The sequence below is a fragment of the Lissotriton helveticus genome, chromosome 12, assembly GCF_964261635.1.
Source record: "Lissotriton helveticus chromosome 12, aLisHel1.1, whole genome shotgun sequence".
In the NCBI taxonomy this organism is placed as follows: domain Eukaryota; kingdom Metazoa; phylum Chordata; class Amphibia; order Caudata; family Salamandridae; genus Lissotriton; species Lissotriton helveticus.
This window is the reverse complement of record NC_136073.1, coordinates 867,446,464-867,467,938: the sequence shown is the minus strand read 5'-3', so window position 1 is coordinate 867,467,938 and position 21,475 is coordinate 867,446,464. Positions and strand designations below refer to the sequence as shown.

At 45.0% G+C, this 21,475-nt stretch overlaps 1 protein-coding gene across 8 annotated transcripts in view; it reads left to right on the top strand.

The window, feature by feature from the left end:
* The window catches only part of MAST3 (microtubule associated serine/threonine kinase 3), a 174,207-nt gene that overhangs the window by 118,001 nt on the left and 34,731 nt on the right, over positions 1 to 21,475 (top strand). For 4 of the 8 annotated variants that reach the window (XM_078668273.1, XM_078668271.1, XM_078668277.1 and 1 more), the window contains 9 exons: positions 2,185 to 2,286; positions 3,793 to 3,928; positions 4,369 to 4,439; positions 12,491 to 12,576; positions 13,803 to 14,011; positions 15,056 to 15,194; positions 16,836 to 16,968; positions 18,784 to 18,949; positions 19,442 to 19,543. In XM_078668273.1, coding sequence (XP_078524399.1) covers positions 2,185 to 2,286; positions 3,793 to 3,928; positions 4,369 to 4,439; positions 12,491 to 12,576; positions 13,803 to 14,011; positions 15,056 to 15,194; positions 16,836 to 16,968; positions 18,784 to 18,949; positions 19,442 to 19,543 — 1,144 coding nt within the window. Of the gene's footprint in view, positions 1 to 2,184; positions 2,308 to 3,792; positions 3,929 to 4,368; positions 4,440 to 12,490; positions 12,577 to 13,802; positions 14,012 to 15,055; positions 15,195 to 16,835; positions 16,969 to 18,783; positions 18,950 to 19,441; positions 19,544 to 21,475 lie in introns of all 8 variants that reach the window. The other 4 variants (XM_078668272.1, XM_078668270.1, XM_078668274.1 and 1 more) reach the window with 1 other exon arrangement.

Genomic DNA, 21,475 nt, shown 5'->3' with positions numbered 1-21,475 from the left:
GACCATGTGAGGCTCTCTTTCTCCGTGTCATGCCGAAATCTGGAAGAGAACGCGGCCTGGAAATACTTGTAATAGAACTAAAGGGCAGTAAAATAAATTAGAGAAATATGGTGCCCGTTTGGAGGGAAGATTCCTAATTCCATAATTTTAATGATTCTTACCTGGTTGCCAGTAATGGTCATTCAAGTAAGATATTAATAATTTGAGACACTGCTCTTTCTCGAATTACAACGATTGAATGAGTGACAGGCGGGGTTGCTGACCATTATACTAACGAGGTGCCGCAAAAGATTGAATGATTGAATACATAACTAAATAGGATGCTGCTTCACCCTCTGTTGTCATTATAGCAAACCCGCTGCAGCACTCCTACAGAAATAGTTCCAAAGCTCCTATGCTTTGAAGATAATTTTTGTTTTTTAAGGTTTGCCATGTGATGTTTGTGTGAAATCCCATTAACTTGGTGCTTGGACAAAAATCATTGGTCCACATTTTGGGGCGTAATTGGTGCGATAACATTGCTTTAGGGCAGGTGAGGTGCTTGAAGGGTCAGTAGGGAGCATTATAATTGGCCGGTCTTACCTAGCATGGCTGGGATCATACCAGCGGACACTGTGGAGGGTTCATGCATGTTACAGCTTCTAAGTACTACCGCACTGCGCATAATTTAGAAACCGGCATGTACAATGACAATGGCTTCATGAACATTATGGACTCGCATCTTTAGTATTACCTTCCATTTTATTTTTATATATTTTAATTGGATTTGTAACATCCCATCCCATTACCAAGGCCACATAGGAGAACTAGATGGATGAGGGAAACATGGAGTACTTTCCCATAAACGAGAAGGTAAACTGATCTGAGCTCATAATCGAGACAGTTATGGTGGAGCTTGAAAAGAAGTTACGTTTGGAAAGGAGCTCAGTCCAAAAGAGTGGTTAGGTGGGTGGTGGTGAAAGTGTTAGCCTTATGACTGTTGCTTTTTAAAACTATTTTGCCCTTTTTCGAAGGCTAGAGGAATAGGAAGAGTTTGCAGGACAAGGTAATAAAGGCATGCACTTGTGACTAGCTATCCAGGATATGTGATGCGCGGTACTGGCCTTCTGCAAGGCTTTGCACGATCTTGTATGAGGTGAATTAATTCAAAATAAATGTATGCATCCTGGCTTTCAGGTGGCTGTGGGAACAATCCTTTAACCATTCACTATGTGCAGCATTTAATCTTGTCATTCTCTATAAAATGGAACTTTTAACTAAACTTCTAAATTCACATTGGGCAGGCTTTTAAAATAATTGATGCTGAAGAGTAAAGCATAGTCCAGGTAATTCAGCTGAACCTGCAATGATTTGTTCTTGATTATACACATGTTTCACTGATCTCAAAATTTCGATTTTTTTGTGTTAAATGACATCGGAACAGCAAGTGGTAACCTGAATAGCTGGTGCGCCCTCAGAAAACACACTGTACTTGAACTATCAGTTCTTAGAAGGGAATGGTGCTACCCCCTCCATCATCTTTCCAGCAATCTGATTTGTTAATCGTGCTGCTTAGTCAGAAACTACATGTTTCTGCCAAGAAAAGGTTTCTTAAGACCTTCTACTGGGTTAACGCCCGGGATTAGCCATTAAACATATGTGAAAGACTTAACTGAATTTCTTGTAACAGATAGATCTATTGTGTTTGTAATACACTTCAGTATCCAGGATTAAGTTACCAAGCTCCATTTGTGCTTAATGTATGACGGGTGCCTGCAAGCATATCAAATTCAAGGTCAGAGAAGTTTATTTTAGATTATAATAAATCTAACAGTCAAAGCTTGGCACCCGGCTGCGAGAAGCTTTGTAAGGGATACAGCTCTCCGTTGATTCTCAGCTTTGTTCGCATTGTATGCATACACCAGCAGAGCAAGGAAAATCAGGGAGAATTTGATGTCATAACAACTCAAGATAACCTTCTCAACAGAAGGAGTTCAAAGTTGTCGACTAGGCATGTTTCACACACCATGTGTTGGTTCATGTGCAGAATCCGTCAGTGGCAAATGTCCCAAGAAGAGCAGAACTTGCACACCCCTCAGCATTGGGCAACCACTTCTCACCAAACTGAAATCCAGGGGATACTACATGCCATATTTTTCAGGGGCTGGATCTGATGCCAGGCTGCTGTTTCTTGTTTTCTTACAGGCTTGCGATCGGTCGGAGAGCGAAGAAGTCACCTACATCGTGCAGCTCGTGAGGAAAGTGCTAATCGTCATCGCACGCCCTGCACGTCTGCTGGAGTGCCTGGTGAGCCAACAATCGACCTATGTATGTGCCACAGGGTTGAATGGGTGGGTGGGGCCTAAAAAGAGAATATAGACATTTGCACCGCTAGTAAAAGGAGAACCATTCCTGCACAGTGTTGTTTGCAGCCTTCAAATTGATTCATGTTGACCAAGTAATGTAGTAAAGTACCCTGTGTAACAGAGTTTGTAAAGGAAACTCTTTTAGGTTTATTTAGCAATGCTACCAGCCTTTTGGATACTGATCGCGGCAGCCACTTTTCAGATAATTGAACTGAGGCTCCAGTGGTAAAATCATTTGCCCAGGTTTGCATAGCTTAAGCATGTAGGAGGGTGATACCAGTGTACAGACTTCATGGATTTGTCATTCCACATCTTAGACACTCATACGAATGTCTCTGCTTCACGTCACCTGCTCCAGAGAGCGCGCTCTCTGCTTTGCCTTGATGTCGTGGTGCTGAAGACTGAATCATGTTAGCTGAAGCTCATTGCTCCCTTTCCCCCCAGAAGTCCTTGCAGCTTTCGTTTCTTGGCCTTTAAGGTTTTCAGTAGGGAGCTCCAGGGCACCTCTGGTAGTTGTGTTTACCTATGTCACTTCCTTCTCCCACACAGTAGGTATCATTCTATTAACATTGTTATTTTTGTTATAATTACAACTTTTCTAACACTGATATGGTCTCTAATCCACTGTTTCGGTCCGACCTTCTCATGCAGTAGAATCTGCTCTCCCTTGTACCCCTCCTTCTTCCAACTTAGCAGTTGTATCTCGCTTCGTGACTCGCCACTCGTCTGCAGCTCTCTTTTTGCCATCATTGAATCTCCCACCCACGATAACCACCTGCCCCACCTGTTAGAAGCGACCCCACCCTTGTGCCACCTCAAATAAAAACAAGACTCATAAAATCTGATTTTCTCAATTGTTTTTCTTTGGACGTGGTCCTCTTTGCCTGAAACTCTAGGGAGTAAGCCTTGTTTCCTTCCTGCATTTCCTCAACTGTACTAGTCGCTTGGCATCCTCTTTTCCAGAGCCTGTTGTTATAGTTTGACATTAAATATATATAATCGAATAACCTGGTAGCATGTTGTGACTGGATAGTTGGATCCTGCTCAGCATTGCTACGTGTGCTATCTACTGGCCCAGATACAGTTTATTTGGTAAATTTATCAGCAAATCCTGCAAGCTCTAGTTCCAGCTTCCTCTCTTAGCCACATTGCAATCCTAGATCAGTCTTTCTGGTCCCTTCTCTTTCAAAAAGATATTTCTAGCCACTACAAGTGAGCTGGTTTTACGTATTCAGCAGTGGTCACAAATACAAACATTTTTCCTCCTTATTTAGTGGATTGGGCTTTCTCAAAGTGACCTTTTACATCCTGATACAGACACAAGAAACCATGGGATATCTGATGGTTTCTCTCTTCTGATCTGAGGTTAATCCTAAAGTAACGTGTTCTACATCAGCAGTTCCGTAGCGATTCTTGGATTTAACCCGGTAGTTCTTTGTCTTTTTAGGAGTTTGACCCAGAAGAGTTCTACCACCTGCTGGAAGCAGCGGAAGGTCAGGCCAAGGTCGGTGAAGGGATCAAAACGGACAGTCTCCCACGGTACATTATCAGCCAACTGGGACTCAACAAAGACCCTCTTGAAGGTGAGACCCCCTTGGGATGGGTATGTGGTCAGCTGTGATGAGTTTTGGCACTTTTGTCAGTAGTCTGCTGATGTTTGCAGCTTTTTGCTCCCTACAAATTACCAGCGGGGTAGTCTGGGTGCAACAGAAGCTTAAAGGGACCATCCACTGTAGCGAGATTTGCAAAAAAGAATTCTGGCAACTGCCGGAAAGGCGGACGCTTTACAACCAATTGCGTTACTTTGCTGCGTAATGCACAACCACCAGTACCAAAGGCCACTTACCATTTACATGCCCCAGTCCTTCTTTAGGCATCTTAGAATACTATGAGTGTTTTTGTGTTTTTTAATTTGTTTTTTTACTGAACCAGAACACAGAGGCAGGGAGAAGTGAGTGAATTTTCTACTTGACTATCAACTGAGTGCTGCCTTTCTTTACGTTTATTTCTTTATTTATTACAGAAATGGTTCAGTTTGATGACATTTATGACAATGGAAACTCATTTCCCCCTGAGCTGGATGACCCTCCTGAGGTGAGCGCAGTTGCCTCCTACTTCGTGTTTTCACAGTGTTGCGTTCAGTCTGGGTTCTGTTGTGAATAAGGCTCACCGCGAACAAACGTGCTGCTGATGGCAGTACGTTGGAAATTGAAATATTGATAATCTGTATTTCAATCGACCCTATCGTGCCAGTGCTCAAAGTCCTGAAAACCAGTATTGGCCCTATGAATGGGAAACATCCTTTACAACGAAACTTTCACAACGCGGTACCATTACCACGCAGGTTTTACAACGCAAGTCGTTACAACGACTTCCGCTGGAGGATAGGGAATAGTTTTATTTACTATCCAACACCTTCCCTACTATCCACGGGGACTGGAGTTGGAATTGTAAATTCAACTATTCACTATCCAGCGCCCCCCAACGCGAGTCGTTGTAACGACTTGCGTTGTAAAACCTGCGTGGTAACGGTACGTGTTGTGAAAGCACGCGTTGTACCGTCATACATCCCTATTAATGGTGCTCATCCTGTTAACTTCTGTCAAAATGCGTTCCGCAGGATGATAGAATGAGGTAACCCAGAGCTTATTTGAACTTGTGACTTTCTATTTGCATACTTTAGTGCAAATAGAACCTTTGGGATAACTAGTAAACGGGCAAAAATCAAGGCTGGCTCATTAGCCAGTTCTGCGGCATCAAACACACAAGATGTAAATGTGAGTCTTTGTGCGTTGTTTGTCTGGGCCTAACACTGGGAGCGGGGAAGTGAAAGAAGGATCTTGCTACACATGCTAATTCCTAGCTCATGAAGTACATGACTGGGGGACAGTGTGCCCAGGATAGCAAAATGTTGATTCTCTAGTTAAGTCTTCTCCTATCCCATAATAACCTCTCGTGCACCATTTCTTCACTTTAACAGTGCTTTGTAGTAGCCTAAAGGCCATGTAAGCGCTAAACAAGCAACCATGATCTAGCATATGTACCCTGTGCAGAAAGTTCCATGGTAGCCGATGCAGACTATTTTCCAGACCTTTCCAGGAAAAGGGAAGGTCTTGCTTGTAGCATTAAAAATAAATAATGTAATGTCTTTCTGAATTTTAAATAGTTTTCTTCCGCAGATGTTTTCTCCGGGTTGCAGCTGCATTACATATGATAACATGGTAGATTAAAGAGTTCGAGGCATGTGGGCTGCTAAATTCATATCTGATGCATAGATCGCCGCCTAGTGTTGGGTCCGGATGATTGCACATTGTTGTCCTGGAAGAGTCTTCGAAGTATCACAAGATAGGTGGCTCCTCCCCTGGACTACAGTGCGCATGGGCATCGACTCCATCCCCAGATTGTTTTTTTCCGCCATTGGGTTCGGATGTGGTTTCGACGGCTCCGTGTCGGAACCGATAAACTTTCATCTTAAGGCCAAAAGGCCTTCGTTACCTACGTCGGTATTGTTTGCGTACGGTCTCGAGCGTCGCCCGGCTCTCTAAGCCGGATATCTCCGGAGTCGACTAACTCCTCGGACATCGAGGCCTTCTCGCCGCAGCAAGATTCAACGAACTTAACATGGAGCGGAGCCCGTTCAAGTTCTGCCCCGTCTGTGGATCCAAATATCCACACATCGATGTGCATCCGGTCTGTAATAAGTGCCTTTCGCCGGACCACAACGAAGAAAACTGCATGGCCTGCTCCAAGTTCAGGTCCAAGAAGACGCTCAAGCTTCGGCGCACGGTGCGCCTTGAGGCCCAGCGAGCGACCCCGGCACCCGACAACATCTTCGGCGACCCCGACGAGGAAGGCGATAGCCATCATCTCCAGATTTCGCCACCGTCGACGGAGGTCCTGGCCGATCCAGAGGAATACGTCGGAGGACAGGCCCCAGACCTTGAATACTTCGAGGAGGTAGGGGACGACGAAGAAGTTTATGGGGCCGTGGAAGATAGCTCAGACGAAGAGCTATGCCCCGAGGTCTACGTTGTTGAGGCTCAGGTCACGGGATCGCCACACGGCCTTACCCACGACCATGCACCGCTCTCCCCGGCCCCGCCTTCTGGCCCGGCCACGGACACTCAAGCGGAGACGCAATTGCCCGTTTCGAAACCGAAACCGAAACTTTCGGATCCTACGGGACACAAGATGCCCGACGTTCAGTCGAAATCGAAACCGAAACCTACGGACTCGACAAAACCTAAGATGGCCGACGTCCAACAAAAAATAACAAAGCCTGCTCCTTCATCGACTCCGTCGGCCTCCGGCACACAAAAGTCGAAGAAGGCTGTTGAGTCGACAACGCCGCAGAAGGTACACAAAGAAACCTCCTCCAAGAAGGCCGTCCACCAGCCGTCGACCTCGGTTGCTCCGGCGCGGACACCTAAACCTCTTGAGACGCCTTCGGGCGCTGCTACGGCGCCGTCCGGTAAACGCACGGCCGACCCAAAGTCGACTAAAAGCCACGAACCAAAGGCCGCTAGCTCAACGCATCGGCACAAGGATGCGGGATCTGCAGCATCGGCGCCAAAGCCTTCAACAGAGCCCCAAAGCATTGCGGCCGAAGATTCGTCGACGCCAATACCGTCGACAACACACAACACCGACGACTCAGAAGATCGGCCGTCGGTTCCGAAACCCTCTGCCTCCTTTACGAAGCAGGTTACTGACTCCCTTAAGCGTATAAAGGAAAAGGCATTATCGTCCACGGCTTCCACGCCATCGGCTCCAAAATCAGTGGACACACCTCAGAAGTCCTCAAGCAAGCTTCTTTACACTCTGCCACCAAAAGTGGCCCCAAAGGCCTTCGCAACCACGTCGGTGCCAAAACCGTCGGATCCATCAACGCCAAAAGGCCTCTCGGATCCATATCTTGCTTCTGAGGAGCAATCTGCGCATTGTATCGATGCCCACGCAGGAAAATTGACCCTTTATAAAAGGAAAATCACTTCCCAGCCACTGGAATCGTATGTTATTCCACTAAAGAAGAAGAGGCCGGCACAAGACGTCCCTTTACTTGTAGAGCCTATTCTGCCTCCACCGAGAAGGAGTCCATCGCCTTCCCCCAACCAATCAGGTGGGGATGATGACGAACAGCAGGACCAATACAATTTCCCAGTAGACAATGACCCTGATGTTCAGCAGGACTCATATGGCGACGCTGGGGACCAAAGTGGGCATCAGGTGGTACATGATCCACAAGGTTTTGGGCCACGTACATCTCCAACAGAGGATTCTGCTGCATTTAATGCTTTACTCGAACGGGCAGCAGCAAATCATAATGTGGACATGCATGCTGACCCGGTAGAAGAAGACTTTTTATTTGACACTTTCTCCGTCTCGGAGAGAACAGTTAAAATACTTCCTATGCTTAAAGGTGTCCTTAAACATGCCCCAGAGATCTTTAAGGAACCTACCAGGGCAAGGGTGGTGAACCCACGTATCGAGAAAAAATACAGGCCAGCACCTGGAGATCCTGCATATATTCGAGGGCAGTTGCCCCTGGACTCGTTGGTGGTCGCAAATGCCCGCAAGAGGGCAAACTCCCAAACAACGGGTGAAGCTCCTCCCCCAGACAAAGAGTCGAAAGTGCTTGAGGCATCAGGCAAGAGGGTGGCAGCGCAGGCTGCCAATGTATGGCGTATCGCAAACACGCAGGCACTATTGGCACGATACGATAGGGCGCATTACGACACCCTAGAACAGCTCCTTCAACACCTACCTGATGAGTTTAAAGAAGCAGCCGAGACACTCATACAAGAGGGAAAGCTTATCTCCAACGCTGCAATAAAGTGTGCACTTGATGTGGCAGATACAGCGGCTAGGGGGATTAACACTAGCGTCATGTTGAGGCGACAAGCTTGGCTTCGTATATCTGGGTTTAAGCCTGACATCCAAACTACAATCCTCAACCAGCCCGTCAATCCTGACACCCTGTTTGGTCCAGATGTAGACACCACCCTTGAAAAAATTAAAAAGGACAACGAGACTGCTAAGTCCATGGGGGCGCTTCAGTCTCAACAATTCAGGGGAAACACTTTTCGTCGCTCAGGAGCACGCGGTGTTACCAGAGGACAATTGGGCCAACAAACACAATATGCGAGGGGTGGCGCGCAATCCTCGTACCCCAAGCAGGGTAGAGGGGGTTACAGAGGCAACAGTGCCAAGGGCAGAGGCAGAGGAAACAACAACTCCCGCTCCTCTGCCGCCAACAAACAGTGACTCTCTGTCACTGCCCCCCGACCATACCACTCCGGTCGGGGGGAGACTCCAGCAGTTCCTGCCAGTCTGGACGTCCATCACCACGGACAGGTGGGTGAGAAAACTTATCCAGTATGGTTACTGTTTAGAGTTAATATCCACTCCCCCCAACATTCCCCCAAGACACCGTCCTATGTCGGCAGAGCACTTGCATTTATTGCAGCAGGAAGTACTGGTGATGCTGCAAAAAGGCGCAATCGAGCTCGTACCGGTAGAGGAGGAAGGAACAGGAGTCTATTCCCTGTACTTCCTCATCCCAAAGAAGGACGGATCCCTCAGACCTATTCTGGATCTACGCCCCCTCAACATGTACATACTGTCAGAACACTTCCACATGCTGACACTGCAGCAAATCCTTCCCCTGCTCAATCAAGGGGACTTCCTAGCAACCTTGGACCTCAAGGATGCTTATTTCCACATACCACTCCACCCATCCCACAGAAAATACCTCGGGTTTACCATTCTAAACAGGCACTATCAGTTCAAAGTCCTGCCCTTCGGGGTAACTACTGCCCCCAGAGTGTTTACAAAGTGTCTGGCGACAGTGGCGGCGCACCTCAGGAGACAGAACATACATGTCTACCCGTACCTAGACGACTGGCTTGTTCAAGCAAAGTCGGAAAAACAGTGCGCCGCGGACATGTCCCACACTATTCAGCTCCTTCACAGCCTGGGGTTCTCGCTAAACTACCCGAAGTCGCACCTTCAACCAGCCCATGTGCGGCAGTATCTGGGCGCGACAATAAACACCCTGACTGCTATGGCTCAGCCAAACCCAGTCAGAATTGACAGCATTCAGTCGCTGTGTCGAAAATTCAGACCACAACACTCCCTCCCAGAGAGAGTGTTCATGCAGTTGATAGGCATGATGGCCTCCTGCATCTTCATAGTCCCACACGCGAGGCTGCACATGCGCCCGCTCCAAGAATGCTTGGCAAATCAGTGGACACAGGCTCAGGGACAGCTAACAGACCTAGTGTTGGTGACCGGTCGGGCATACAACTCTCTGCATTGGTGGAATCCACACAACCTTTGCAAGGGCCGACCGTTCCAAGAGCCAGTGCCACAGATAATCCTAACAACGGACGCATCTCTCCAAGGGTGGGGAGCCCATGTGCTCCACTACACTGTGCAGGGACTGTGGTCCACCCAGCAACAGAGGTTGCACATCAACTACCTAGAATTGATGGCGATCTTCAAGGCGCTCAAGTCCTTCAAAGTACATCTGTGCAACAAAGTTGTGTTGATCCGGACGGACAACATGACAGCCATGTACTACATCCAGAAGCAGGGAGGTACTCACTCTCCACAGCTGTCTCATCTGGCTCAGAGCATGTGGAAGTGGGCCATTCAGAGGAACATCTTCCTCATGGCAGAACACCTCCCAGGCAAGGACAATCAGATGGCGGATCTGCTCAGCAGGTACAGCCATCAAATGCACGAGTGGGAGTTACACCCATCAGTACTCCACCCGTACTTCCAGCAATGGGGTCATCCAGAGATAGACCTGTTTGCCACAAGGGAAAACGCAAAATGCCAAAGCTTTGCCGCCAGGTTCCCTCACCCAGAATCGCAAGGGAATGCGATATGGATGAACTGGTCAGGCAAATTTGCGTACGCTTTTCCCCCAGCGCCTCTCATTCCGCTGGTGGCAAGAAAGCTAAAGCAACACTCGATGACTCTCATCCTGGTTGCTCCAACATGGGCACGCCAACCATGGTACACCACGTTTCTAGAACTTTCCGTGGTACCGCATCAAAGGCTGCATCTCACATCCCGGCTCTTGACGCAGAACCATGGCGACATTCAGCACCCAGATCCGCAACAGCTCAATCTGGCGATCTGGCTCCTGAAGTCTTAGAATTTGGCTACCTCAACCTGCCTCCGGAATGCATGGACATCATCCGGGAGGCACGTAAGCCCACTACCCGAGCTTGGTATGCAGCTAAATGGAAGCGGTTTGTCATGTACTGTGCAGACAACAAAATCAACCCGCTAGATGCATCCATTCCTAACATCATCTGCTATTTGTTACATCTTTACAAATGCAATCTGGCGTACGCTTCCATTCGGATACACTTATCCGCCATAGCGGCTTATCTCCAGAATAGGCAGCATCTCTCTGTTTTCAGGGTGCCTGCCATTAAAGCCTTCCTAGAGGGACTGAAACGAGTCATTCCTCCAAGAACACCACCAGCTCCAGTGTGGAACCTCAATGTAGTCCTCACTAGGCTGATGGGTCCACCTTTCGAGCCACTGCACTCCTGCGAAATTCAATTTCTAACATGGAAAGTGGCTTTTCTCATTGCTATTACATCGCTCAGACGTGTTAGTGAGCTGCAAGCGCTCACAATCCAAGAACCATTCATCCAAATACATTCAAACAGGGTGGTGCTCCGCACTAACCCCAAATTCCTTCCTAAAGTGGTGTCACAGTTTCATCTCAACCAAACTATTGACCTGCCTGCATTCTTCCAAAACCCACAAACAGTAGCAGAAAGAATGCTTCATACATTAGACATTAGGAGGGCGCTAATGTACTACATTGACAGAACACAACACTTTAGAAAGACACAACAACTTTTTGTTGCCTTCTCAGCACAGCACAAAGGCAACCCCATTTCCAAAGCAGGAATAGCCAGATGGATTGTTAAGTGCATTCAAATCTGTTATCAAAAGGCTAAACGTACTTTGACAATACCCCCAAGGGCGCACTCCACACGCAAATTGGGGGCCTCCATGGCTTTCCTTGGGAACATTCCCTTAGAGGATATTTGTAGAGCAGCCACATGGTCTACACCACACACATTTACCAAACATTACTGTGTGGATGTGCATTCAAAACAGCAAGCAGCTGTAGGACAGGCTGTTCTCAAGACACTTTTTCAAGCTTCTGCAGCTGGCACGGGCAACCGCCGTTAATGGAGGGACTGCTATGTATTCTATGCATCAGATATGAATTTAGCAGCCCACATGCCTCGAACTGAATATGCTACTTACCAGTATGCATCTGTTCTTGGCATGTAGGGCTGCTAACATTCATATCGCCCGCCCTCCTCCCCGGTGCCCGTAGCGGCTGCAGATACTCTCTCTCTAGATTCATCATTAGCATGGACATCCTTTACACTGTTTCACTCCATCTCTGCCACAATGGCTAAAAACAATCTGGGGATGGAGTCGATGCCCATGCACACTGTAGTCCAGGGGAGGAGCCACCTATCTCGTGATACTTCGAAGACTCTTCCAGGACAACAATGTGCAATCATCCGGACCCAACACTAGGCGGCGATCTATGCATCAGATATGAATGTTAGCAGCCCTACATGCCAAGAACAGATGCATACTGGTAAGTAGCATATTCATTTAATGGAATCAGGAACTCATGATTCCTTACACATATGTTGCTCCAGAAGGAAGATTTGAATCATTTATACATGAAATTGGAGAGATATCCCTACATTGTAACATATTTCAGACATGAAAATGTTTGACACATAGTGTGGCCCTCCTCAGAGTGTTGTATGCATGGCGTATGATTGCAGGAACCACCTTCGGTTGTGAAGTGAGCTTCCGCATTCTGCAAAATTCTGGAGATCTCTCTAATGACACCTGGTTATGAAGACTTTACTTAGTCGACGAGTGACCAAATAAATTGGACGGTTGACTTAAATATCTGCATATTAGGTCCCCTCAATGAACTATAATTTGTATTAACTCAGGATTCCAATCAGCATCTAAATTCATGTGTCTGTAGACTACACCCAACAGCTTGCATGCTTGTGAAAAAATATACCTGCTGCTGTGTTTGCTATCAGATAATTTTATTTGCTTTCTATTTCCAGTGTCGCGCTTTATCTACTGTCTCCAGACGGAAGCCCTGCGAAGCGGATTTTGAAACCATTAAGCTGATCAGCAATGGGGCATACGGGTAAGATGTGACAAATATTTATTCACTGAAGTACAGATTTTAGGTCAGCAGGACATTATTTTGCATGGTTCGACAGACCACGTCCTACGTCTCAAACAGGAGGCTGTAGAACGTCATCGTCATACGGTGTTTCACGCAGATATAATTGACTGTATTGTCCTCCACTCTCTTTATAGTGCCTGCCTTTATATAATTGAAAAAGGCTGTAACTTTTAAGGCTTTGAAATTCAGATTTTAGCATGGTTTCAAAATGTGGGGACGTTGGCGTAGATGGTTTTTGTGCTGGAGAAGCCTTGTTTTCTTGTGTGCATAGAGTCAGCCATGGCTGACTCTATGCACTGCGGTTGCTGTGAGATTGGCATTCCTTGGAAAAGGCAAGTGAAAATAGTCTTTCTGGTGCTGCTTCCTCCAGCATAGAAGCTCTCTTATGTATTGGCCTATGTACTACACAATAGCATTTCAGGTTAACTAGACTTTGGAAGGTTAACTAGACTTTGAAGCCTTAAGAACCATTATTGAAATGCACAATTCACATGAGTTCTGGGTCAAGTTCTGACTAGTTACAAGGTGTATTTGAAAGTAAAGTAAAGTAAGTAAAGTCCACATTTGTAAAGCGCACAATCACCCGTAAGGGTCTCTAGGCGCTGGGGGCCGTCGGGAAGATTAAGCGAGCTATTGCCCAGAGTCACATGGTGCTGAGCTAATCTGCCGCCGGAGCCGGGGATCGAACCGTGGTCCCCAGATTCCAGCGTCAGTCGCCCTGGCCGCGGCGCCACACCTCTTCCACAAAGGAGACCATTACATATCAAACATTCAAAAGTATTCTAGATCTCGTTTGATGATTTTGACAAAGAAAATGCCGCTCACCAAAGCATTCTCTACCTACCAATAACCTCTTCCTTTCTGCTATCCAGGCCTAACCTTTAATTTCCTTATCTTCCCACCTCTCTCTGTCACTCTTAAACATTCTATCCCACCTTTTTTGCTCTCTCACCCTTCCTTCATTCATTTTTGCATGCAACAGCTCCACCCACAATCTCTCCCTCCACTCACAGCATTATCTCTCCCAAAATTCCTTGTTTCTGATTTCTCTGTCCCTTTACTCTTCTTCCTTGCCAACCCTCTCATACACCTTTTTAAACTCAATCTCTTGACCTGTGGTTAAGTCGAAGAGCTTTGTGCTAAGATGTGTCAAAGTGTGACCCTGTTTTCCTTCCCGACTGCAGCGCTGTGTACCTAGTACGGCACAAGGAGACGCGCCAGCGCTTCGCCATGAAGAAAATAAACAAGCAGAACCTGGTGCTCCGGAACCAGATCCAGCAGGTGTTTGTGGAGAGAGACATCTTGACCTTTGCGGAGAACCCATTTGTTGTCAGCATGTTCTGCTCCTTCGAGACCCGGCGGCACCTGTGCATGGTCATGGAGTATGTGGAAGGTAACCAACACAAATCTGAGTGGCAGGGCCAATAGGCTTTCCGTCCACCTGCAAAGACTCTTGGGATTTGTAGTCTTTCGATGAAATTTATTTTTTTCATTAGGCAGCTGAAGAAAATAAATGAAAGAGTTAAGCATAATCTGAGCCTCCGGGTCCTGACCTAGAGTCCCAGTGACTTGACACCCAGAAAGTATTGGTTGGGTCAAGGACAACCAGTTTTCATGTTTTTTTTGTCCACTTGGCAGGAAAGCCCAACCCCCATCAGAATAAAGCATTTGGCTCCATCTGGCAGCACTTCAGTATGGATCTGTGAAAAAGGAGTGTCTGGCACTAAGACCCGATTAGTATCCATATGTATATATTTCTCAATCTTCATGTGTGATTTAATAATACCGAATCCTTATAAAATCATTATAGGAAACATTAAAACAAATTATGTAGATGAATGTTGGAGTCGAAGAAGTGAATTTGCAGGTATATTTCTGTGCAATGTTGTAGATTCACAACATTAAGGAACTCACAAGAGGTTACAGTAGTATACTTGCAAACCATGCTCCTAGCATACTTTTGTAAATTTCATTTTCACTTGAGGCAATATGCATTCAGACACCTGCCCTTGCAAAAGTCTACTGAGTGATTGCAAATGACCTTTTCCCCTCTGCCCTCTTTTCCCTTCCTGGAAAATGTTTTACTCCTGTCCTTGTCCGGATTACATTTCTAACCTTTTCCAGTGTGGGAAAAGAATGGAGCGGACTCTGTGAACACTCTTGAATTTGTGGGTGTCACAAACGCGCATGCCATTCCAACCCAATATCTACTACTTTCCCCCTACTTCTCCCTCCAGATAATACAGCACTTCATGAGTGATCTATCTACGTGTAGCTTCTTTGCACGTCTTTCTAGAGCGAACGTACAGATCCTAAAATATCATTGCCAAATACAATGTGGATAAATTATTAGCCCAGACTGTGCTTTCACCGAAGATCCTTGCGAGTGTGCAAGGTTTTGCAATCTTGGCTTACACAACTTCTGTTGTTTCGATAGGTGGTGACTGCGCAACACTCTTGAAGAATATGGGCCCCCTTCCCGTTGATATGACCCGGATGTACTTTGCTGAAACGGTTCTTGCCCTCGAATACCTACATAACTACGGAATCGTTCACAGGGACCTGAAGCCTGATAAGTGAGTACAGGTGGGGGTTAAAGAGCAGAGAAAGAGACCCCACCATGAATTCTGTGTAGTCAATGAGTTGTGGATTTCATCTCTGAAGATGGTATATTTGGATTTTGTATTTATTTATTTGTATGATGAAAAAAGTTGTTGGACATACAATAACATGTTTCCCTTTTTCTTGAGCTCTTTGTTTGATCATGTTGACACACGGTTTAGTCATCGCTTGTGTTAAACTTCAGAGTAATAATCTGCAAGAAGTTAGGCGAAAGATGTCCTACGGATAAAAGTTACTTTAAGAGAATCTGTGAGGAACAAATGCTGAAAAGCAAACTAAAACCCTTCCCACATCGTCCTAGAACAAGGAAGTGATTGCAATGAAACTAAAATAAATTGTAGAAACCAGGCAATCTGGATGTGGCAATACACAGATGTTTTGATGCATTAGGCACCCATGTATATTGCCTTTTTACATTCAAATTGCCAATTAGACGTGCAAAGAAATTAATAAAACTATTCATAACTATGGAACGGGGTACCTTCCTGATGTCCTGTTCTTGAGTATTGGATGAAAGAAATATTGTTTAATTTCATTGGGTTTTTGTGTGTGTATTTTTTTTTGTTTAATGATCATAGTACCAGAAATTATGGTGGATTGTCAATGTGACCTTCTACCAGGCAGACTGCCCTTTCCTTCACCATTCCATCCTTCTCTCTGGTATATCCACTAACGGGTCTTTGACAGAGGCAGCACCTGACCCAATGGTTGGCGTATTTGAGTTTATTTCCATGAGTTGCGCACACAGGACACCAAAGGGCTTTCTAAAAACTGAGAAGACAGGTTTACTATTCTAACTCTAACCCTAAAATATTTGGAGAACAGAACAACTTAACTCAAAATAATCTAGGAGGCATACTTACTATTCCACATCCAGTCCTAAAATATTTTGAGGAAACTTAAACATTGTTTATTTCCATAAGATGCCTTTCTACCTCTAGTAGCTTGGTGGTGCAAAAAAGCACAGCATGTCACTCTAAAATGCCCTCAAATTGCACAATTTTTGTTAGTTATGTAACTTTTTACCTTTTGTACTTATAAACCATTTTAGAATTGGTGTAGACTTGCTTACAGAAACCATTTTGGGTCTCACTAAAAAAGTTCATTTCACCGAAACGTTTCAGCAACTAGCATATATGTATTCCTAAAATCTTGTTTTCTTTCGATTCAGTTGATTTAAAGAAACTATGTTTTTGTTTGCTCTTAAATCATTTCAATTGTAACATGGCTTTTAAAAAACTTTAAGAGAAACTTGGGGAAAGGCAGGTTTATTCAATTCAGTGATTTTAATAGATTTAAATCAAAGCGAGACATAATCAAACTATTATTGTGGCATCTCTGTTTAGTATATAAAAACAGTAAAACAGTAATAAACTGCACAACAGCCTGTAACTGGCAGCGACTCTAGTCCCAAATCTTAGAGTCGTGTGTCGGAGCACCCCTACCTTTCTGTACTATGGCTTTTTGCGTACACCTGCATTACTTTTCTGATGAAGGTTGAGGACTTCTTTTGATCAGGGAGTCGTATGTACTTTTTACTCTCGCGCTCCATCTCATTGACGTCTCAAAATTGCTTTGGCCTTCTTTTTCCACAGCTTGCTCATCACCTCAATGGGTCACATTAAACTGACAGACTTTGGACTCTCTAAAATTGGCCTGATGAACATGACTACGAACCTGTACGAGGGGCATATCGAGAAGGACACTCGGGAGTTTTTGGACAAACAGGTACCCATACTTTGACACTGGATTCATTTGTGCACCCTCCTTCAGACTGAATGGAAACTGAGTGAGCAAACTTGTGGTATAATGTGTTATATGTTTTTTTTTTTACCTTATGGGTGTGCGGATTGAATCTCGGTACGGTTTCTTGAACATCAAAACATGTATCTGAAATTCCATTTGGCATACATTATGTTTGGATGATCTTGGTTACGTTTATTGGACAAGTTATTGTATTTCCATCCTTTATGTAACAAAAAAAATGCATGTGTATAGGTAATATAATGTTATTGTGACTGGGTGGACAGTGCTGAATGGTACTTTTTCAGTGGTTATCTATAGTTAGCTCCTGACCGCTTTTGTTTTCTAGGTCCATGCATGGGTAGCTAATTCAGGTCAGTATTTTCCTTTGCATTTTGGGGCTTGCAGCCCTGATGTGATAATGAGGTAAACAAGATTGCACATCCCAGAATTCAAAGCAAAACATGTAATGTGCGAGTTGCACATGGGACTGAGAAACTGGAGACCCCTGTAACTTCATGAATTAAATGCTCAGTCAGAAGCAGGTCACTTGGTGCTTCTATTTAGTCTATGTGAGTCCAGTCAATGTTTCAACCGTGAGACTAAGGTAGTGGGTCTTCATCAGGTATGGAACGATGTCCACTTGAAGGGTACCGCGTTGTTACGAAGCTAAAGGAAAACAACAAATGGCTTGTGCACTGCAAGTAAAGAGGAATGATTTTAAAGTTAAATGAAGGTAAATGAGTCTTGTAGGATGGTTACTTCAAATGTAAATTAAACCTGGGTCCAGATATTAATTTGTACACCAGGGAACACCCAATGACCATCGCCTGCTTCAGATGGTCATTGTACTTGATTATGAGTACGTTGAGTACATTCTACAATGCTACCAGTAAGTTTTGTCTTTTAATAAGCCCTTCTATAAGAATCACGTTAAATCATCCTTTATCTGTGGTATTCTTCCTATTTTTAGGTCTGGCATAGAGATAGCTTAAGCTGTCTCGCCAGCCTTATGTCTTTTCCATCCCCCTGCTTCAGCTTTTGGCTTTTTCGCAGTGTGTGCGTGAGACGACATCTAAACTGATGATGTGTACATTCGCCTAAAAAGTAGTACACTTCAGTGCCGGAGCAGATGAACCAATACTTACATTTGGTGTTACTGATTTGATGCCTTTATTTATCTTTTTGGGCGGTTTTAGTCACCCTTGTGTGTTCCAACTATGTCTTCAGTTTCAAAGCCAAAAGTGCTTTTTGCTCCAGAAACAATCATATATTTCTGTGATTAGCATTGAAAGTAAGCACTTCATGGCCGGTCTAAGTTCACCTGTCTCCCAGGACACGCATATTCTGTTCTGTTACATTTATATGCACTGGTTATTTTTTTTTATGTCATTGAATTTGCAAGCATTCTTTTTTTAATTTTTATGTGCAGGTGCTTACAATAAACAATTCACCAGCTTGCCAAGACCCCACCTGTTACATTTGCCAAAGCGTGTTTGACTTGGGATAACAGGATGGTGCTGTTTTCAGATGTGATGAAAAGGGTTATACATACTTGATAGACTTGCGTTACATTTCTGGTTTATTTACTCCAAATTTATGATGTATGCCTTAATTGTTCCCCAATGTTATAATTGATGAATTTGTTATGTACCATTGTTAGTTCTAACTTCTTGGGTGTTCCGACTCTAAACGTAGAATATTCATCAGATACCTTTCCAGAGTCAGAAGTTACTAAAAAATTCTTTATTATTATTTATTTTTCTGCTTGATTACTTCCACTTTTGTTTTTTTATCCAGGTGTGTGGGACGCCAGAATATATAGCCCCGGAGGTGATATTTAGGCAGGGCTATGGGAAACCAGTGGACTGGTGGGCGATGGGGATCATTCTCTACGAGTTCCTGGTCGGCTGTGTGCCTTTCTTTGGAGACACTCCAGAGGAACTCTTTGGCCAGGTGGTTAGTGGTGAGTCTCTCTTGCACGCCACTCCTTCACAGAGTACCTTTGTAGCCTCTGTGGAATAAATTCCATGAAGCCGTATCACCATATAATACGTCCAGAATTACATAGGCTGATTTTTCTGAGATTCAAGGATATTCGGGAGGTTAAATTCTGATGATTACCTATCGCAGGTCCAAGCTTTTTTACTCTACGTACGCTATGTTGGCTTCTCTCTGGTGGCTGTCTCTTCTTCATCCTTTCTTTGTAATCCGCCACCGGTTTGTCTCATTTTATAATTCAGGGTACATTGTTCCTTCTTGATGCATTAAGTTGAGCCCTCTGACATCTTTAGCCAGTGACATCTGAATTATCTCAGAGCCACATTTTTGGGGGTATAGGTCATGAGGTCCGTAGATTACCTTTTTTGGAACATCTTGTCTTGCTGTTGTTTGTTTTTCGCAGTTTCAAATTCTGTTTTTTGCTGTTGCCTTAATCTGTCTCTTCCTTATTTTTCAGATGAAATAATGTGGCCCGGCGGAGATGAAGCACTTCCCGTGGATTCCCAGGATCTGATCACCCGGCTGCTGAGGCAGAACCCCCTGGAGCGCATCGGCACAGGTACTGCAGCGTGCTGTGCTGTGTTTTGTTGTGCTGTGTTGTGCTGCAGCGTGTGGCACATATGCACATCGTTCAGATTTCACTTTTGGTTATTTGCCTTTACCCGAAGAACTATCCCAGAACGGATGGCTTTAGCAAGTCATTATACCCAATATTCTTGATCTAGCGTTGCTAATACGCTTGGCCTCTTCCTTCGTAGACTGAAATCAAACACAAATCCTTGTGTTATAACTTGGACATTTAAATCTGTATCTTGTTGTACATTTTCCCAGCTACTCCCTACGCTCACTAATGGTGTTGTCTGTAATGTCCAATGTAGAAATCTTCCTGACCGCTCCACCGTATTAAGACAGCCTCTGAAAGGTCCAAGTCACCTCATCAAGGCCAAAGTCTGAGACGAAATACTCTAGCCCCTGTCCTATTAACCCGTTGCATGCTCGTGACGGAACCGTTCCATCACGAGCCTCGGGTGGGCTGTGCTGGTGACGGAACGGTTCCGTCACTGCCCACTCGCCGCGCCTGCGCGGCGTGAATTCCGCGCCTGCGCTGAGCGTTCTAAAGAGCGGGCGGGGCCGTGACGGAACCGTTCCGTCACAAGCACAGCTCACCCGAGGGCCGTGACGGAGCGGTTCCGTCATGAGTACGGGAGCGCAGCGCGGCCCCGCCTCCCCCTTAGCGATGCGGCGGAATAGCCGCCGCAGCTAAGGGGTTAAAGTGTGCGCCTGAGACCAGGACCGGGCGGATAGAGGGAAACCTTTGTTCACACTGACCTTACAAGTTCTTATGCTTGAAGGGTTATGGGAGCAGGAAATGCTTCCAAACCCTTTTGCAGTAGAACTGTTAGACACATGGCTTCACAGTAATGCAAATCTTTCACTTTTTAACAGTGTCCAGCTACTTGGATATTCCAGTAGTTTTTTAAAGTCCAAAGAAGTTGGCTAGTATGCCTTAAAAGTGAAACTCATTCCCTCGACAGTCTTTAAACTTCAAACTCCAGACAATGTTTTGCTCCTGTGTCCGGACATGCACTCCTTACCCACCGTTCTGGAAGGATGCAGCCACAGAACTTTGATCGCTAGCCAACTTTCCGTAAATATTCTTTGGAAAATGTGAGGACGCCCAAACACGGAGACGCTAAAGTGAGGATTATTAATGTTGATTTATAAGGATTCTTGAAGCTGTTTTATGCTTTCTCACTAACACTTTCATTAAAAGATGCCTCCAAAGTTTTTAGTTGCAGTCTGAAAAACAAATTGGAACCGACAAGGTGGCAACTGTGTATTTAGTCACAAAATATTTTCACTTTTTTTTTTATTTGTTTTTTTTATTAGGCGTTGGCAGTGAACTCCACTCGGTTAGCAATGTTTTCTGCACTCTACTCTAAGTTGCCGAGCGCGAGCTGCCGCTCGGGTAGAATTTCTACCCGAGCGGCAGGAAGAGCAGCGCAAACAGCAGTTCGTGTCGCACTCTGCCACTTGTGGAACATAGCTGAGTTTTTTGTCACTTCGCAGAACTTCGCGAACTCTTCCCAGGCCTAGTTTTTATAGCACAAGTCTGGCGTAAAGAAACCGAAAAAATGCTTTTCATAATCATGAGTGCATTGTAAGACCATTAAAGGTGGAATAAAAACAGTTTAGTTGTTTAGCAACCCCATGTACCGTTGCCTGAAAGATTGTAAACTGGGCATATCAGCCTTTTCAGGAAAGGCTCTTTTTTTCCAGCTGAAGTGCAGAAGGCAGTGATTTCAGGTGTAGCCCACAATTCATTTGTATTTTTCGTTTCTTCTAGAGCCTGGGCATTATACCAAAGGACATTATAACTTTTTATATAGATTGTAGAAACAGGTGGCAATCTTTTTCCTCACTGGGATAAACCTGGACATAAATAAGGTGTAGATTTGTCAATTCATTTCTTAGATAGTTTGTTTTGCGG